The sequence below is a fragment of the Triplophysa dalaica genome, chromosome 12, assembly GCF_015846415.1.
Source record: "Triplophysa dalaica isolate WHDGS20190420 chromosome 12, ASM1584641v1, whole genome shotgun sequence".
Lineage (NCBI taxonomy): Eukaryota > Metazoa > Chordata > Actinopteri > Cypriniformes > Nemacheilidae > Triplophysa > Triplophysa dalaica.
The window spans coordinates 6,233,016-6,246,209 of NC_079553.1; the positions used below are offsets into that span (position 1 = coordinate 6,233,016).

At 38.6% G+C, this 13,194-nt stretch overlaps 1 protein-coding gene across 1 annotated transcript; it reads left to right on the forward strand.

Annotated features, from left to right (window-relative positions):
- Positions 1 to 150: 150 nt before the first annotated feature.
- Positions 151 to 10,374, forward strand: erp44 (endoplasmic reticulum protein 44). Its single transcript, XM_056763272.1, has 11 exons — positions 151 to 316; positions 3,811 to 3,883; positions 4,046 to 4,085; positions 4,482 to 4,597; positions 5,568 to 5,752; positions 5,844 to 5,959; positions 6,516 to 6,690; positions 7,114 to 7,225; positions 7,653 to 7,796; positions 8,472 to 8,572; positions 9,644 to 10,374. Exons 1-11 carry the CDS (start codon positions 260 to 262, stop codon positions 9,746 to 9,748), a joined length of 1,224 nt encoding a protein of 407 aa, XP_056619250.1. The 5' UTR covers positions 151 to 259; the 3' UTR covers positions 9,749 to 10,374.
- Positions 10,375 to 13,194: the final 2,820 nt, after the last annotated feature.

Genomic DNA, 13,194 nt, shown 5'->3' on the forward strand with positions numbered 1-13,194 from the left:
ACACTTACCACGTACGGCGCTCTCCTCACACGAGCTTTTATGGGATGTGTAGTTTTAACCAACCAAAACCGCATCGAGTTGACGCAAATCGCGTAAGGGTTTAACTACGTTTCCCACAATTCAGAGCAGACCCGGAATTCCAGTTCCCGGAGTCCTGGCCGTATGTGCTGCCTGTTTCCTGCAGCAGACGAGAAGGAGGTGGTATCGAAAGACTGACGAGATCCAACAACAGCGCAACCTCAACCAATACCACTATACAATGAAATTATCATCAATCATACCCGCTTCCGAACTGCATTACTTCACCCTTCTACTGGTACGTGGCTGAGCATTTCCCCTAACACTCGCAGGTGCGCTTGTGCTAGCTCATAAAACGTTAGCTGTAGGGAGCGGAACGTTATGTGAGTTGGGTTGTGATGCTCCTGAATAACGTCGTTATTTAACGAGTCATTGCAAGAGGGCCTTAAGATTTGAGCCAACTAGTCAATTATGATGGTTCTTAGTGTCTGGTGTGCTTTAATGGATGTATGTTAAGCACGAATAGCTTAGAAACTGCTGGACAGCTGGCTAATGTAACGTTAGCTAACCAGCTATCACACTGACCGGACTTGTAGAAGCCGCAAGTGTGGGACGTTTTGAGAGTTGCGGGTCAACTATTTAATGCGTAACCAAAATGAAGGAGAGATTGACAAATAATGACGTCATTAAGTGTGTTTACAGGCAGACCAAGTGCCCCCTGCATTATAAAACCTTCATTTTGGGCAGTTTAGTTGAAAGTGTTTAACTGGCCAGTGGAATGTTTGGTTTCAGTGTTGAAAATTATGAAGACAAGAGATCTCATCTCATTAGACCTCATCTAAACTCAATGCAGGTTACTTTTAAAGCTTACTGGGGTTCGATTATTACATGTTACTTGTCGATAACGATGAGTTTGTTAGCCTCATGTGTCCTTTTCCCATTCATAGCTGAGAAGTTTCCGGGTGTCAACAGATAGATTCGGACGTGACTCAACTAAATAATAAACCCTTTAGCAATACGTACAATACGATATAACGCTGTCAGCATTGGTGTTTAGAGACCTAAAGTGAACGTGAAATATTTTAGAATGCGTTTAGTGTCCCTTCACTGACTGCGCAGGGGAGAAGCCGGTTGGTGAAGTTCTCTGTTGTGGCCGAATCCTATTGGCTGTCAACCCGGAAGCGGTCTGCGCCGCTCCGCTTATCGCAGCGTGATGTGAAAGACACAGCAGCGGTGCCTTTGCTGCAAATGGGCTTTAACCGTGATGTTATTTTAATGATTGATGGGAAAGCTGAAGTTGTTTTGTGATAAAATTGAAACAAGAAAACTTTCATCTGAACACAATAAACATCACAACAGAGCATTTGTTGTTTGTTTTGAAAAGCTGATAAAAGCGTCTGCTAAATGATGAAATTGAAGTCAAATTGCTTATTTAACATTTTAAAAACGCCAGGGCTGACATGGTATACATTCTTATAATAGCTCACGTCTTGTTTTGGCAAATGAAATAATAAATCAGAATGGGTGAAACACGTAGTTGAACTTTGTGTTCTAGTACAGAAAGGAAGTGCCTTAGAATTGAATTGTGAGTCATTTTAGTAGATTATTTGAGCCTCGCTGTACACATGGAGCACGGTGATGGATTCTTGACAGTACACACTTTAAGGCTGAATTCCATGCAAAGTTTTATACAAGAGGCCACGGGCCTTGAACAAAGGTCACATTAACCTTGTGTTTTAAACACGAACTGCTGCATACAAAAGAAAAGTGCTTCTCGTTTCAGGAAGTGAACTGTACCTTAACTAGCTGGTCAAACCTTTTAAAGTCTCTATTTACAGTATGTGCGACATGGGAAAAACATTTGAGATGTTACATTTCAGTGTGAGTTGGATATACGTGGTACATGTTTCTGAAACCATTGCCTGTGTTGGGTCTAGCTGCGATATTGTGATCTGTGCCCATATGGAGTGATGTGTTTGTTTTGTTTATGTGGCTGTGCTGTGACAGTTGGAGATCTGAGAGATTAGCCAATGATTTTAGGCAGCATAGTGTAGCAGCTGCCAATTTTTTGTAGAGGATCACATATGGCTCTGTGTGTGTTGTTGGATATGATTTTAATCAAAATGATGAGGCTTCAACAGGTTCATTAATAGACATAATAGACAACATAGTCAGTTTCCCTAAAATGAGACATTTTCATAAATTATTTACACATTTGTCATTTCAAATCCGACAAGGTTTTCTTTTTTTTATGTTTTAAAGAATTTTATTTTACAAAATTAAAGTGTTAGGCGACCTGGGTCTGAGAGTCATTCATTTTTGATAGACATGATGATAAAGAACATAATAGAGACAGAGATTAATAAATTAATGTGTAGTCCTTTTGACTTTAAGGAGGTTAGCATCATAATGACCATAAATTAAGCAGTATTCATCCGTCACCATTTGTCTCTGTGTTTATTCAAGGAGGGTTGTAGACCTCCTTCGTGTCTTCAAAGTCAAACAGGATGCATTGGTATAAGGAAACTCACCAAACATGTCAGCAACTGCTCTAATAACAACGTAAATTCACAAGATTATTCATACCGTCAGCCACAGTGATCTAGACATCACTTGAGAATAAAGTATAAGATTAAAGTTGAATCTAAAGTTGCGGTATTACTAAGATTTTACTCTTTATAAATGTCAGTGAATTTAGTGTAGCCAGCAAGTACTTTCCTGTTACAGGGGGAGTCGTAAGAAGTAGAAAAATGATTTCTGTTTATTAAAGGTCATCGCAGGTGAAGCAGATTGATGCCTGATAAAAAGGCAGAGGGAAGATTAAAGTCTGTCAAGTGGCAAAAGCTACACAAATACAGTAGGTGTTGTATCACAATGACAGAATGAAATAGTGGCTAGACTAGTTGTCACAGACAAACCGTGCATTTTTCTGCAGTTTATGCTGTTAGCAATTGAGTTAATATTTGGGTGAACTAACCCATTAAGGAAACACAATATCCCTTTTAAGTAAATATAATAAAAAGGCACTAATACTGGATTCCATATTTGTGTGCATGTTTTAATATATGACCTATAAGTAACGGCAACAAAAACAATAACAGACATACAAAATAACTGAAGAAATTACAGGCCCGCATCCTATTTATGCTTTTGGAATCCGGCCCTCTAAGAAAGTTAGTTGAAGACCCCCGGCATAGAGACAGAACAATGCGTACTTAAAATACTCTTCGTGTCCAGTGTTTCTGGACAGCTCAGTTTTCTATAGGGTTATTGTACTTGTTGAAAAGTTTTGCATGAAGCCTATTTATGTCTTTCCTTGTCATGTGTGTTTTTCCTATTTGTGTATCTGTGTTTGCTTTGCAGTGACCTATGTCATGGAGCTGACATAAGCTTTTCAAAAGAAAGACATTAACTGTTTTGAAACTTTCCTCAATTACAACTCAAAGGAAAATGTGGTTTATTTTGGGTGAACTGAACTATTTTTAAAAAGTGACACGGGCAGTGTTTTTAAAGAGATTCTGTAATGAATTACTCACCTTCCAAATTTGTCTAAATGACATTTATAAGATATTTGTAAGCAACTGACAATTTGACAGGTCTGGAACAAGTAGAGAGTAAGTCACTAGTGACTGAATATTTCGTTTTTGGATGAAGTATCCCTTTAAATGAGAGTTTGATTATAGATGATCAGTATTCGCTCCTTTACAAGCACTGTTATGGTGTTTGCTCATGCACACATACCCAAAATACTGAAATTTATCATTTAATCCCACTCCTCTCGGTTGTTGCCAGGTAACGGGTCTGTATAGTCCAGGACGAGGGGAGATAACCAGTCTGGATTCTGGAAACATCGATGACATCCTTAGTGAGTACTCCGTATGTTTTTTTGTTTGTTTGGTGTAGGCTGTGACTGCATCAGACAGCTGGAGCACCTGTGTAAGGGACATGGTGTGTGTTTGAGTCTCGTTGGGGTGCTTTGTCATTGTAGTAATTCATCTGAAATTAAACCACACATTTCTCTCCACAGACAATGCAGGGGTGGCTCTAGTCAACTTCTATGCAGACTGGTGAGTGTCTGTCTGTCTGTCGGCCGCCTCCAGATGTGTACATCAATAGGGAGATAGTTGTTGTTCATTTTACAATGCATTATACATATTTTAATAATAGCAAAATATTTGCTGTATGTGTCCGTTGGGTGCTTCCAGAATAATTGGCTAAATTATATTTAAGGATGACATAAGAAATTTGGTTTACATTTAACAGTTGGTAGAATGTTATGGTGAATAAACTAATATGATTTCACAAGTTAGATTCATGAACTACCACATCTGTGTAGGATAAGACTTGAGATAGTAGTTAATGATTCATTTCAGCATTATCTAGCAACACAATAATTTTTTTAAATATCTTTTATCTGTCTCGAAAATCACTCTGAGCTCATTTTAGATACTTTTTTTTTTCAGGTGTCGATTCAGTCAAATGCTCCATCCTATATTTGAGGAGGCGTCGAATATAGTGCGGGAGGAATATCCAGAAGCTACACAGGTGGTGTTTGCGCGGGTGGACTGTGACCAGCACTGTGAGTTTAAACACACGCGCACACACATTCGTTCTGCCTTTGAGATAAAGCAAATTAAAGAGAATTATTGATGTCTTGTAAAGTGTTTGAAGGTTTAATGATAAAACTGCATCTTCTGTGAAGTCAAGTCGGCTCAAAGATACCCCACAGCGTGGGTGTGTGAGAGAGAGAGAGAGAAAGAGAGAGAGAGAGAGAGCTCATGACAGATTCCAGCCGATCGGCTTTGGAGTATTTACCCCCCACATTAGTTTACTTTCATGTCTCGGCCCTCCCCCTTTCCTTATATTCTCTCGTTCTCTCCTTTACTTTCTTTCTTTTAGTTCTTTCCTCTCTTTATCTTTTTGTGCGTTGTATTGACTTCAGTCCATCTCTCTTTGAAAGAAATCAAACCCCCACCTCTGACCTTCATCTTTAGTCTGTCCCTCATATAGCTTTAAACACTGAAAAGGATTTTTGTTTGCTTAAAGAGACAGTTCACCCAAATTATTTAATTCTGTCATCATTTCCTCACCCTCAAGTTTTTTTTCTTTCTGAAGAACAAAGAGAAAGATATTTGGAAGAAAGGTGATGAGCAAACACTTCTTGGCCACCAATGACTACCATAGAAGGAACAGTAACAATGGTTAAAAGTGGTCCAGAGCTGTTTGCTTCAACAGAACACATACATTTATCAAGCAGTTTTTCCTACTATTGTAGTCAATGGTGGCCAAGAACTGTTTAGTTACAAGCATTCTTCCAAATTCCTTTCTCTTTGCACATCTGAACTAAGAAATGTATACAGACTTGGAACAACTCAAGGGTGAGTAAATGAAGACTGTTAAGCCAAGCATGCTCAAGTGTTCTCCTTTCCAACACAATTCCACAATTTTGTTCAAAAATATTGTTTTTAAGCTTTCTCATGGATGTGTCAAAAGCTAAACAAAAAGCAGTGCGAACAGAGAACTCATGGCACCTCATGTATGTTTTATAGCTGACATAGCCCAGCGCTACAGGATAAGCAAGTACCCCACGCTGAAGCTGTTTAGGAATGGCATGATGATGAAGCGAGAGTACAGGGGTCAAAGGTCAGTGACCGCCATCGCTGATTTCATTCGCCAGCAGAAAGTGGATCCAATCAGAGAGCTTCAGAATCTGGAGGAGATCAGCACTTTAGACGTGAGTATTTCACAATCACAAAGAACAGCAGAGCCTGGATTATCCTGAGTGTTCACTGCCATGTCATCTTAATTTTCCCCGTCTCTTTCAGAGGAGTAAACGCACCATCATTGGTTACATAGAACAGAAAGAATCAGAAAACTATCATACCTATGAGAAAGTGGCCAACATCCTGAGAGATGACTGTGTTTTTCTGTCAGCTTTGGGGTAAGAGAACTGTTTACCTAAAAAATGAAACTGTCACCCTTAGAATATTTGCAGAATCAAACAGAATACGATAAAAGTTCATTAAGACCATGTATGTCAAGTACCACTGTAAAAACACTGTTAAAATAGTCTACATGGTACATTGAATATTCTCAAGCGCTAAAATGTAACATTCAGATTGAAAAACGTTGCGGCTCTATTTTACATCTATGATGCCAAACAGCGTTGGTTTTTGTATGTGTCATAACCAAACTGCACCAGTTCGAATATGTGAAACAAAGAATAATATTTGAGAGCTGAAGTAGAGCATGTTTAGTGAATGATGCCTTAAATTTTCAGCTGTCGAGTGGTTTCAGAAGACTTGAAATCAAACACATGAGTCACATTGATGACTTTTGTGGTTCTTTAATAGTGATGTTTTGCATAGTTTGAAGCTCGAAAGACAAGACAAAATAAACTGATGAAAATTGTTCTTAAAAAATCTTGCATTTTACAGAAAAATAATCAGCATGCATGTATACAACGACTTGAATAATTGTTCTTTTTGCCTTTTTAGTGAGATTTCTAAACCAGAGAGATTCAGCGGTGATAATATTATTTATAAGCCAATTGGAGAGAACGCTCCTGACATGGTCTACATGGGCTCGCTCACAAACTTTGACTTGAGTTACGCCTGGTCGCAGGACAAGTGTGTGCCGTTAGTCCGAGAAATCACCTTTGAAAACGGAGAGGTATCATTTCACCGTTCATCTTTATTTTCGTGGTCTTCGTGGTCCGTTTTGTCTGCATTTTGATTTACGTACAGCCCAACGTTAGATTCGTCATTTGCATAAGAAAAGTCCCCTCCCCCTCAGTGTACTTTTCCCACACTCGAGCACATCCGATTGTGTGCGTTTCAAGTGTGTTTGTGTTTTTAAGTAGTCCACATGCCATGTCCTTTAGTGGGTGTTGGTTTTTTCTTTTGATTTACTCGACCACATGTTTTGAATTGTTTTGAACTTTTCAAAGCTTCCCTGTCTGTCACTTGGCGACGGGGCAGATTGTGCACCACTGGCCCGCCTATAGCTCAGCTATGCCATGCATATTTTCCAGCAGAATTGTAAATCTCAGGAATGAACGCTGTGATGGACACGTGTGTTTTTGTGTGTGTGAAGGAACTGACAGAGGAAGGACTCCCGTTCCTGATCCTCTTCCATGTGAAGGACGACACGGAGAGCCTGGAGAAGTTTCAGCAGGAAGTTGCCCGCCAGCTGATTAGTGAAAAGGGTATGTGCAGAGTCACGGGAGGTCAACATCAGTAGTCAGCATTTTCAACACAGGAGGAGAAACTTTTCATCTTGTGCAATGCAAATTTTGCCTCTGTTTTAAAACAAAGCTGCCTACCTAGTTGCATGTAACAAGACCTTAAACTAACAGCTTACTTTGGCCAAGAACCACCCACTTACACAGGAAGAAGAGATTGTCTGACTTATATGTCTGTTTTCAGTTTTTTTTAGCTGTTTGTCCAGTCTTCATTTTCTGCAAATACATGCATTTTTTTTTAATTGTTATAGTTCACAGAATGAAACAAAAAGATCATTCTTCAATATAATTCATAATAAATAAATTCAAATATGTCTCTTAATTTACATATATAATGTATATATATAAAAAGCACATCTGAATTAATAAAAAATCTCTCTCTCCCTCTCAGGTTCTATAAACTTCCTTCATGCTGACTGTGATAAGTTCCGACACCCTCTGCTGCACATTCAGAAGACCCCCGCCGACTGCCCTGTAATTGCCATTGATAGTTTCCGCCACATGTATGTCTTCCCAGAATACAGCGATCTTGCGTAAGTATTTCAGTTTTCCATACTGGCTTTCTGTGTGTTTAATGTGGAGATGTTTCAGCCTCCCTCTCTGCAGGTTATCTCTTGTTCCAGACACCTACCAATTAAACAACGATTGTAGACTCAGCCCCAAAGGAACACACACACCCTCCCACAAAAAAAAACAGTTTAACAGAGAACAAGCTTCAGGGGTCATCTTTTAACCTGTTTAGTCAATTAATTTAGCAACTCCTGACTCTAAAGCTTTAATACATGAATGTGAAAGTATTACTTCAATTTCATTTGTTTATAAGCATGTTATTACAGTATAATAATTATTTATGACACCAGAGGTTGTATATGACAGGATGCATCATAATTCAGCGCACACCTTATTTCATTACCCAATTTTGAGGGTATCTCTACATATATCCCATTATCCAATCACGGCCTTATCAGCCCTGCCTCTCTTCAGTCTTTGATGTAGCTGATTAGCCAGGGGGTTTAACGTATCCATGGCGTCTCTGACAGTGCAGATGATGTCTTGATCTTGTTAGATTGCTGTGCTTTTGGAGACTGTCGGCTTTCTCGAGACTCTTATCTGATCACTTTTAAATCAATGATGCGGCTCATGTTTGTTGTTGTTTTTATTTGTTGTCCGTTGAGCGACTTGTTTATGATGCCTTGTGTTTATGTACAGGTTCCAGGAAAGCTGAGGCAGTTTGTATTGGACCTGCACTCAGGAAAGTTGCACAGAGAGTTTCATCACGGCCCTGACCCCACAGACAGCACTCCAGGACAGGTCAGAGTGAACATAACTTCAGCTGGCTTTTTTACAGTTTGTATTTGGGTGGAAACTCGTCCTCTAAAATATCAACAGTGATAATACAGTAATTGTGTTACTTTTTCTAACTTCCAAAAATTTAACACTGATCAAAATCCAGCGACAACTCTAAAGGAATGTTCACACCAAGGACTGTAAATGGTTTTAAAGCAAAAACATAAACGTTACCTCGCATGCATGCTTTTGTGGCCCAAACTTAACTTCCAGTACACGTCCACAAAGAATAGAGTCCCTCCAGATTATTTCCAATAACAAGAACGCAAGTTAACTTTGGGCCAGATGCGTGCGTCCAACCGTCTATAAATATAAAATGTTTAAATTGTATAGTATTGCTGACAGTATATCGGAGAGCTTTTTTTCAGTCAATGAATTATAAAACATGGACACAAAATGCATAAAAATTTAAGGGGCTTTTTTATAAATAAAATAATAGTTAAACTGTAAAATGTAAAGCAACAATCAAATACATCTATCGGACACATTGATTAATTTGTAAAAGACTTACATAACCGAAAAACGTCGAACAATTTAAAAATGAAGCATTAATGTCTGTTATGGAGTTCATCATTATGCCATATTAAGTAGTTAGCAGTCAATTTCTGTTTTGCTTGTATATATCGAGGTGACATTTGGCAAAAAATCAGCGTTGTCCACTCCGCACTGATTAAAGTGTCCTATTATGAAGAACACTTTACTGAGGTTGGGAGTTCAGCACGCTCCCTGGACCAAATCTGTGAAAAGAATGTGTTAATCTAAAGTTATTATTGCAGACATACATTAATTAAGATGATGTCTGAATGAAATGCGTGTGCTGACATTTGAGTTAGCGTGCTGCAGAATGAACCCTGTGGCCTTGATGCTTAACAGTCTGCAGACACCAACATGATTCTTGTCAGATCAGTATTTTATGGAAGGATCTTATTGGTCTTTAAAAATAATCAAAATGAACTCATTCAGTCCACCTTTAGACAAATTGATTTTTAATATATGTTGTTTGGCACATTCCTTACACCTGTGGCGTTTCAACAGGAGGAAGATAGAGAGGTGGCCAGTAATCCCCCAGAGAGTTCATTCCAGAAGTTGGCGCCCAGCGAGACACGCTACACCATCCTTAGGGACCGGGACGAGCTGTGACGCATCAAGACCCAACCCAGCAGTCAGCCAATGCCTACAAAGCACTGCTGCTGACTGCACAACCTCTATTTTCATAATTTTATTTTAGATAAAAAAAGTGAGAAGGTGAACCCCTGAGCTTTTTTGGGGTGGGGAATGAAGAGGAGCGTTTTTACTTTTGTTTTTGGAGCTTGTAAATATCTTTGTGCTCTGTGGGTCAGTCTTGTCTAAATTAAAAACATAACTTTTTTTGTCCCTACATTTTGTCAACCCAAGGCCCCCTTTTTTGTAGGAAGATATTGGTACAATGGTGGCCCTCTTTGTTGGGAACGTGCATTAAGTTGACTATGGATCTTGAGTGTGGGGGAGTGGAATCATGGGAAAATGTAGTCTAAGAACAAATCTGCAGTCAACCTGTCGGGTTTCACTCCAGTCCTTAACAGAGCGTGCCCAGTGTGTGTATGCGTGCGTGTGTGTGTGTGTGTGCACATGTATGTTACATGTGCTTATTAGTCTGTATTTGTATGTACTGTAATGTTCCCGATTTGGTCAAATTCACGCTCTCGAAGATCCAGACTCACTAGTCTCATATCGGCCTATTCCACCTGGGGATTGGTCAGGGGTGGGGGTTCGGTTTAGAGGGGTGGGGATTATTTGTACATTTGTCATCTCAGAGGGGACAAGGAAACCAAAAGAAGTAAATTAAAAACATTTTACAAGATTTTGCTTTGTTGGTGTGTTTCATCGTTGGATTTTTTTCTCTTAATTCACTTTTCCACTCAACATGAAAACATGACATCTCATCTGCACCATGAAATAGGATTTTATAAAAAAATGTAAATAGTTTCAAAAGAGTATCACGTAATAGTGTACCACACTCATTGACATCCATTGTACATAAAAAAACACTGAAACGTTTCTCAAAATATATATTATTGTGCAGGTTTTGGATGACATAAAGGAGTTTTTCACTTCAAATGTGTTTGAAATGTGCCAACAGAAAAAGCCAAACTAGCAGATAGGCTACTGAAAGGCTAAAAACTTGATGAATTAATATCACCAAAAATACACAAAATATGTAACTTTCTATAACTACAAACTGTTTATACCTTCCAGGGAAGCTGACGCACTGTAACCATGGTTTTTCCACATCCTTTCTTGCAGACATCAAAGAGAGACTTTATCATCTTTATTTAGTCCTTTATAGTAAAATGGAAATGATAAGAGGTGGGAGTTTCAGTGAGACTACAAAAACGGTTCCTGACGTCATGTTACATCTTCCCACCCACAGCAGAAACCCATGACATCGCCTATGGAGATTACATCACAGATGGCCTGCTATATTTTCCATTAGAGTACAAGTCGTACAGGCAGTATATAGAAAGTGCAGCACATTGCTGTCTTTGTTCAGGTCAGTCATCTGGGACTTTCCCTCCCGAGCAGTCAAACGCATGCATGGCTCAGCACTCGTGTATCACGCACAGAGTGGCTTGCATGTGCTGCTGAGGACACGCTCGCTCGCCCCTTCATAGGGGAAGTCCATCATTTTGTGTTATGAGGAAGGCGTGGGGACCGGCGTGCGTCTCAGACCGGGTTTTGTATTTGTGGGGGGATCCCCGCACACCCCACAAAACAAAACCAGCGCTAATGTGTGAGACTGGGGGCTGTTTATAGTGAAACAGATGAAAACAAAATAAAACGTTTTTTATTGACTTATTATTATTTTTATTACAGCAGCTTTTCAATACCAATGAATCCTTATTTGACTTTGACGAAGTGTTGATTGTAGTTAATTACCAAAGAAATATTGTAACTATAGCTGATTCTGAATCCGTCAAACACACAGCAAATACAAAAAAGGACACGATGGAGCTACTGTTGGACAACGCAGTATTTTATTTTCCTGTTTTTGACAAGTGCGACTAAAATAAGGATCGATAAACCACAAAAGGTTATTGTTCAGCTAAGCTGCCAGTCCTTCAGGACTATAATCAAATAACATTTAAATGCTGTTTGTGCTGAAGGAGCTCTCACACTGCATTGATTTCAGTATTAGATTTGCCTCTCGGAGGCCTGCGTTATCAAAGCCTTACAGGGAAACCTCACCAAAATCTATCACCTATTCCTTCATCCCAGCAGTAGCAGCGGTACACAAAGACATGAGTAGCCTGGACAACAATAAACCTTTATGAGGATTTTTCAACTGAGCTGTATCAATCATATACATCTCGACAACACAAACACTTTTGTGAGACGAATTGCTTGCAAATAAACAATATAATCATAAAGAAATGACAGATTATATAAGGACTCATTTATATCATTATTTTTGATATATAAATGATATATAAAAAATTTCACCACAACATTACTAACATAACAAACATTATCCCAAAAACCAATTCTTCCTCATGTGCTACAATGATTTATTCCTGGGTGACTTTTATTATAACTTGTCTGGTAAATACTTGTAGCTATAAATCACACGTTTCATACGTGTTGTACGTATTGCCATAAAGCCCAATAATGGTAAGAGTAAAACAAATTCAGTTACATTCAGTCCATTACGATAGCTTATCATATAAAAGTGTTATAAACAAAACTGTCTAAGCAGCCTGAGATTTTCTGCGATATTGGAAATGTTTAAAATGAAGTATCACAATTAAAGGGATAGTTCACCCCAAAATAAAAATTCTTTATCATTTACTCACCCTTTTGTCATTTCAGACCTTTATGACTTTATTTCTTCTGCGGAACAGAACACCAAAGAAGATATTTAGAAGAAATTTGGTCACAGAACAGCACTGGCCCCCATTCACTTCTATTGTATGGAAATGAATGCAAGTCAATGGGTGCCAACTAAAAACATTTTTCAAAATATCCACTTTTGTGTTCTGCAGAAGAAGAACATCTCACATGTTTTAAATGACAAGAGGGTGAGTAAATACTTTTTGGGTGAAATATCACTAAGTAGTTAAGGCAAAATAACTGATAATTTGTAAATATAATCTCTCAACTCTACAGTGGCTAGCTGTTAATTACCATTTAATACCACATGTTAATAGTTTTATAGAGGAGAGAGATGTTATTGGCCACTATTATGCTTTGTCTTCAATCCCATTCCCAACAGTGCTGCAGAACATCAATATTTCAGTTTATATACCTTCACAAAAACCAAATGAAAAAAGAACCCCACCATGGTTACAATACAGCATGTGTGAATTTTGGGTACTTTGATCATTTTTAAAGTACACTGTTAGCAGCCTAGCAAAACGTTCTTAAAGGAACAGTTCACCCACAATGAAAAGTATGTCATCATTTACTCACCCTCAAGTTGTTCCAAATCTGTATACATGTCTTGGTTCTGCTGAACACAAAGAAAGATATTTGGAAGAATGCTTGTAACCAAACATTTCTTGGCCACTTTTGACAACCATTGTAATTTTCCTACTATGGTAGTCAATGGT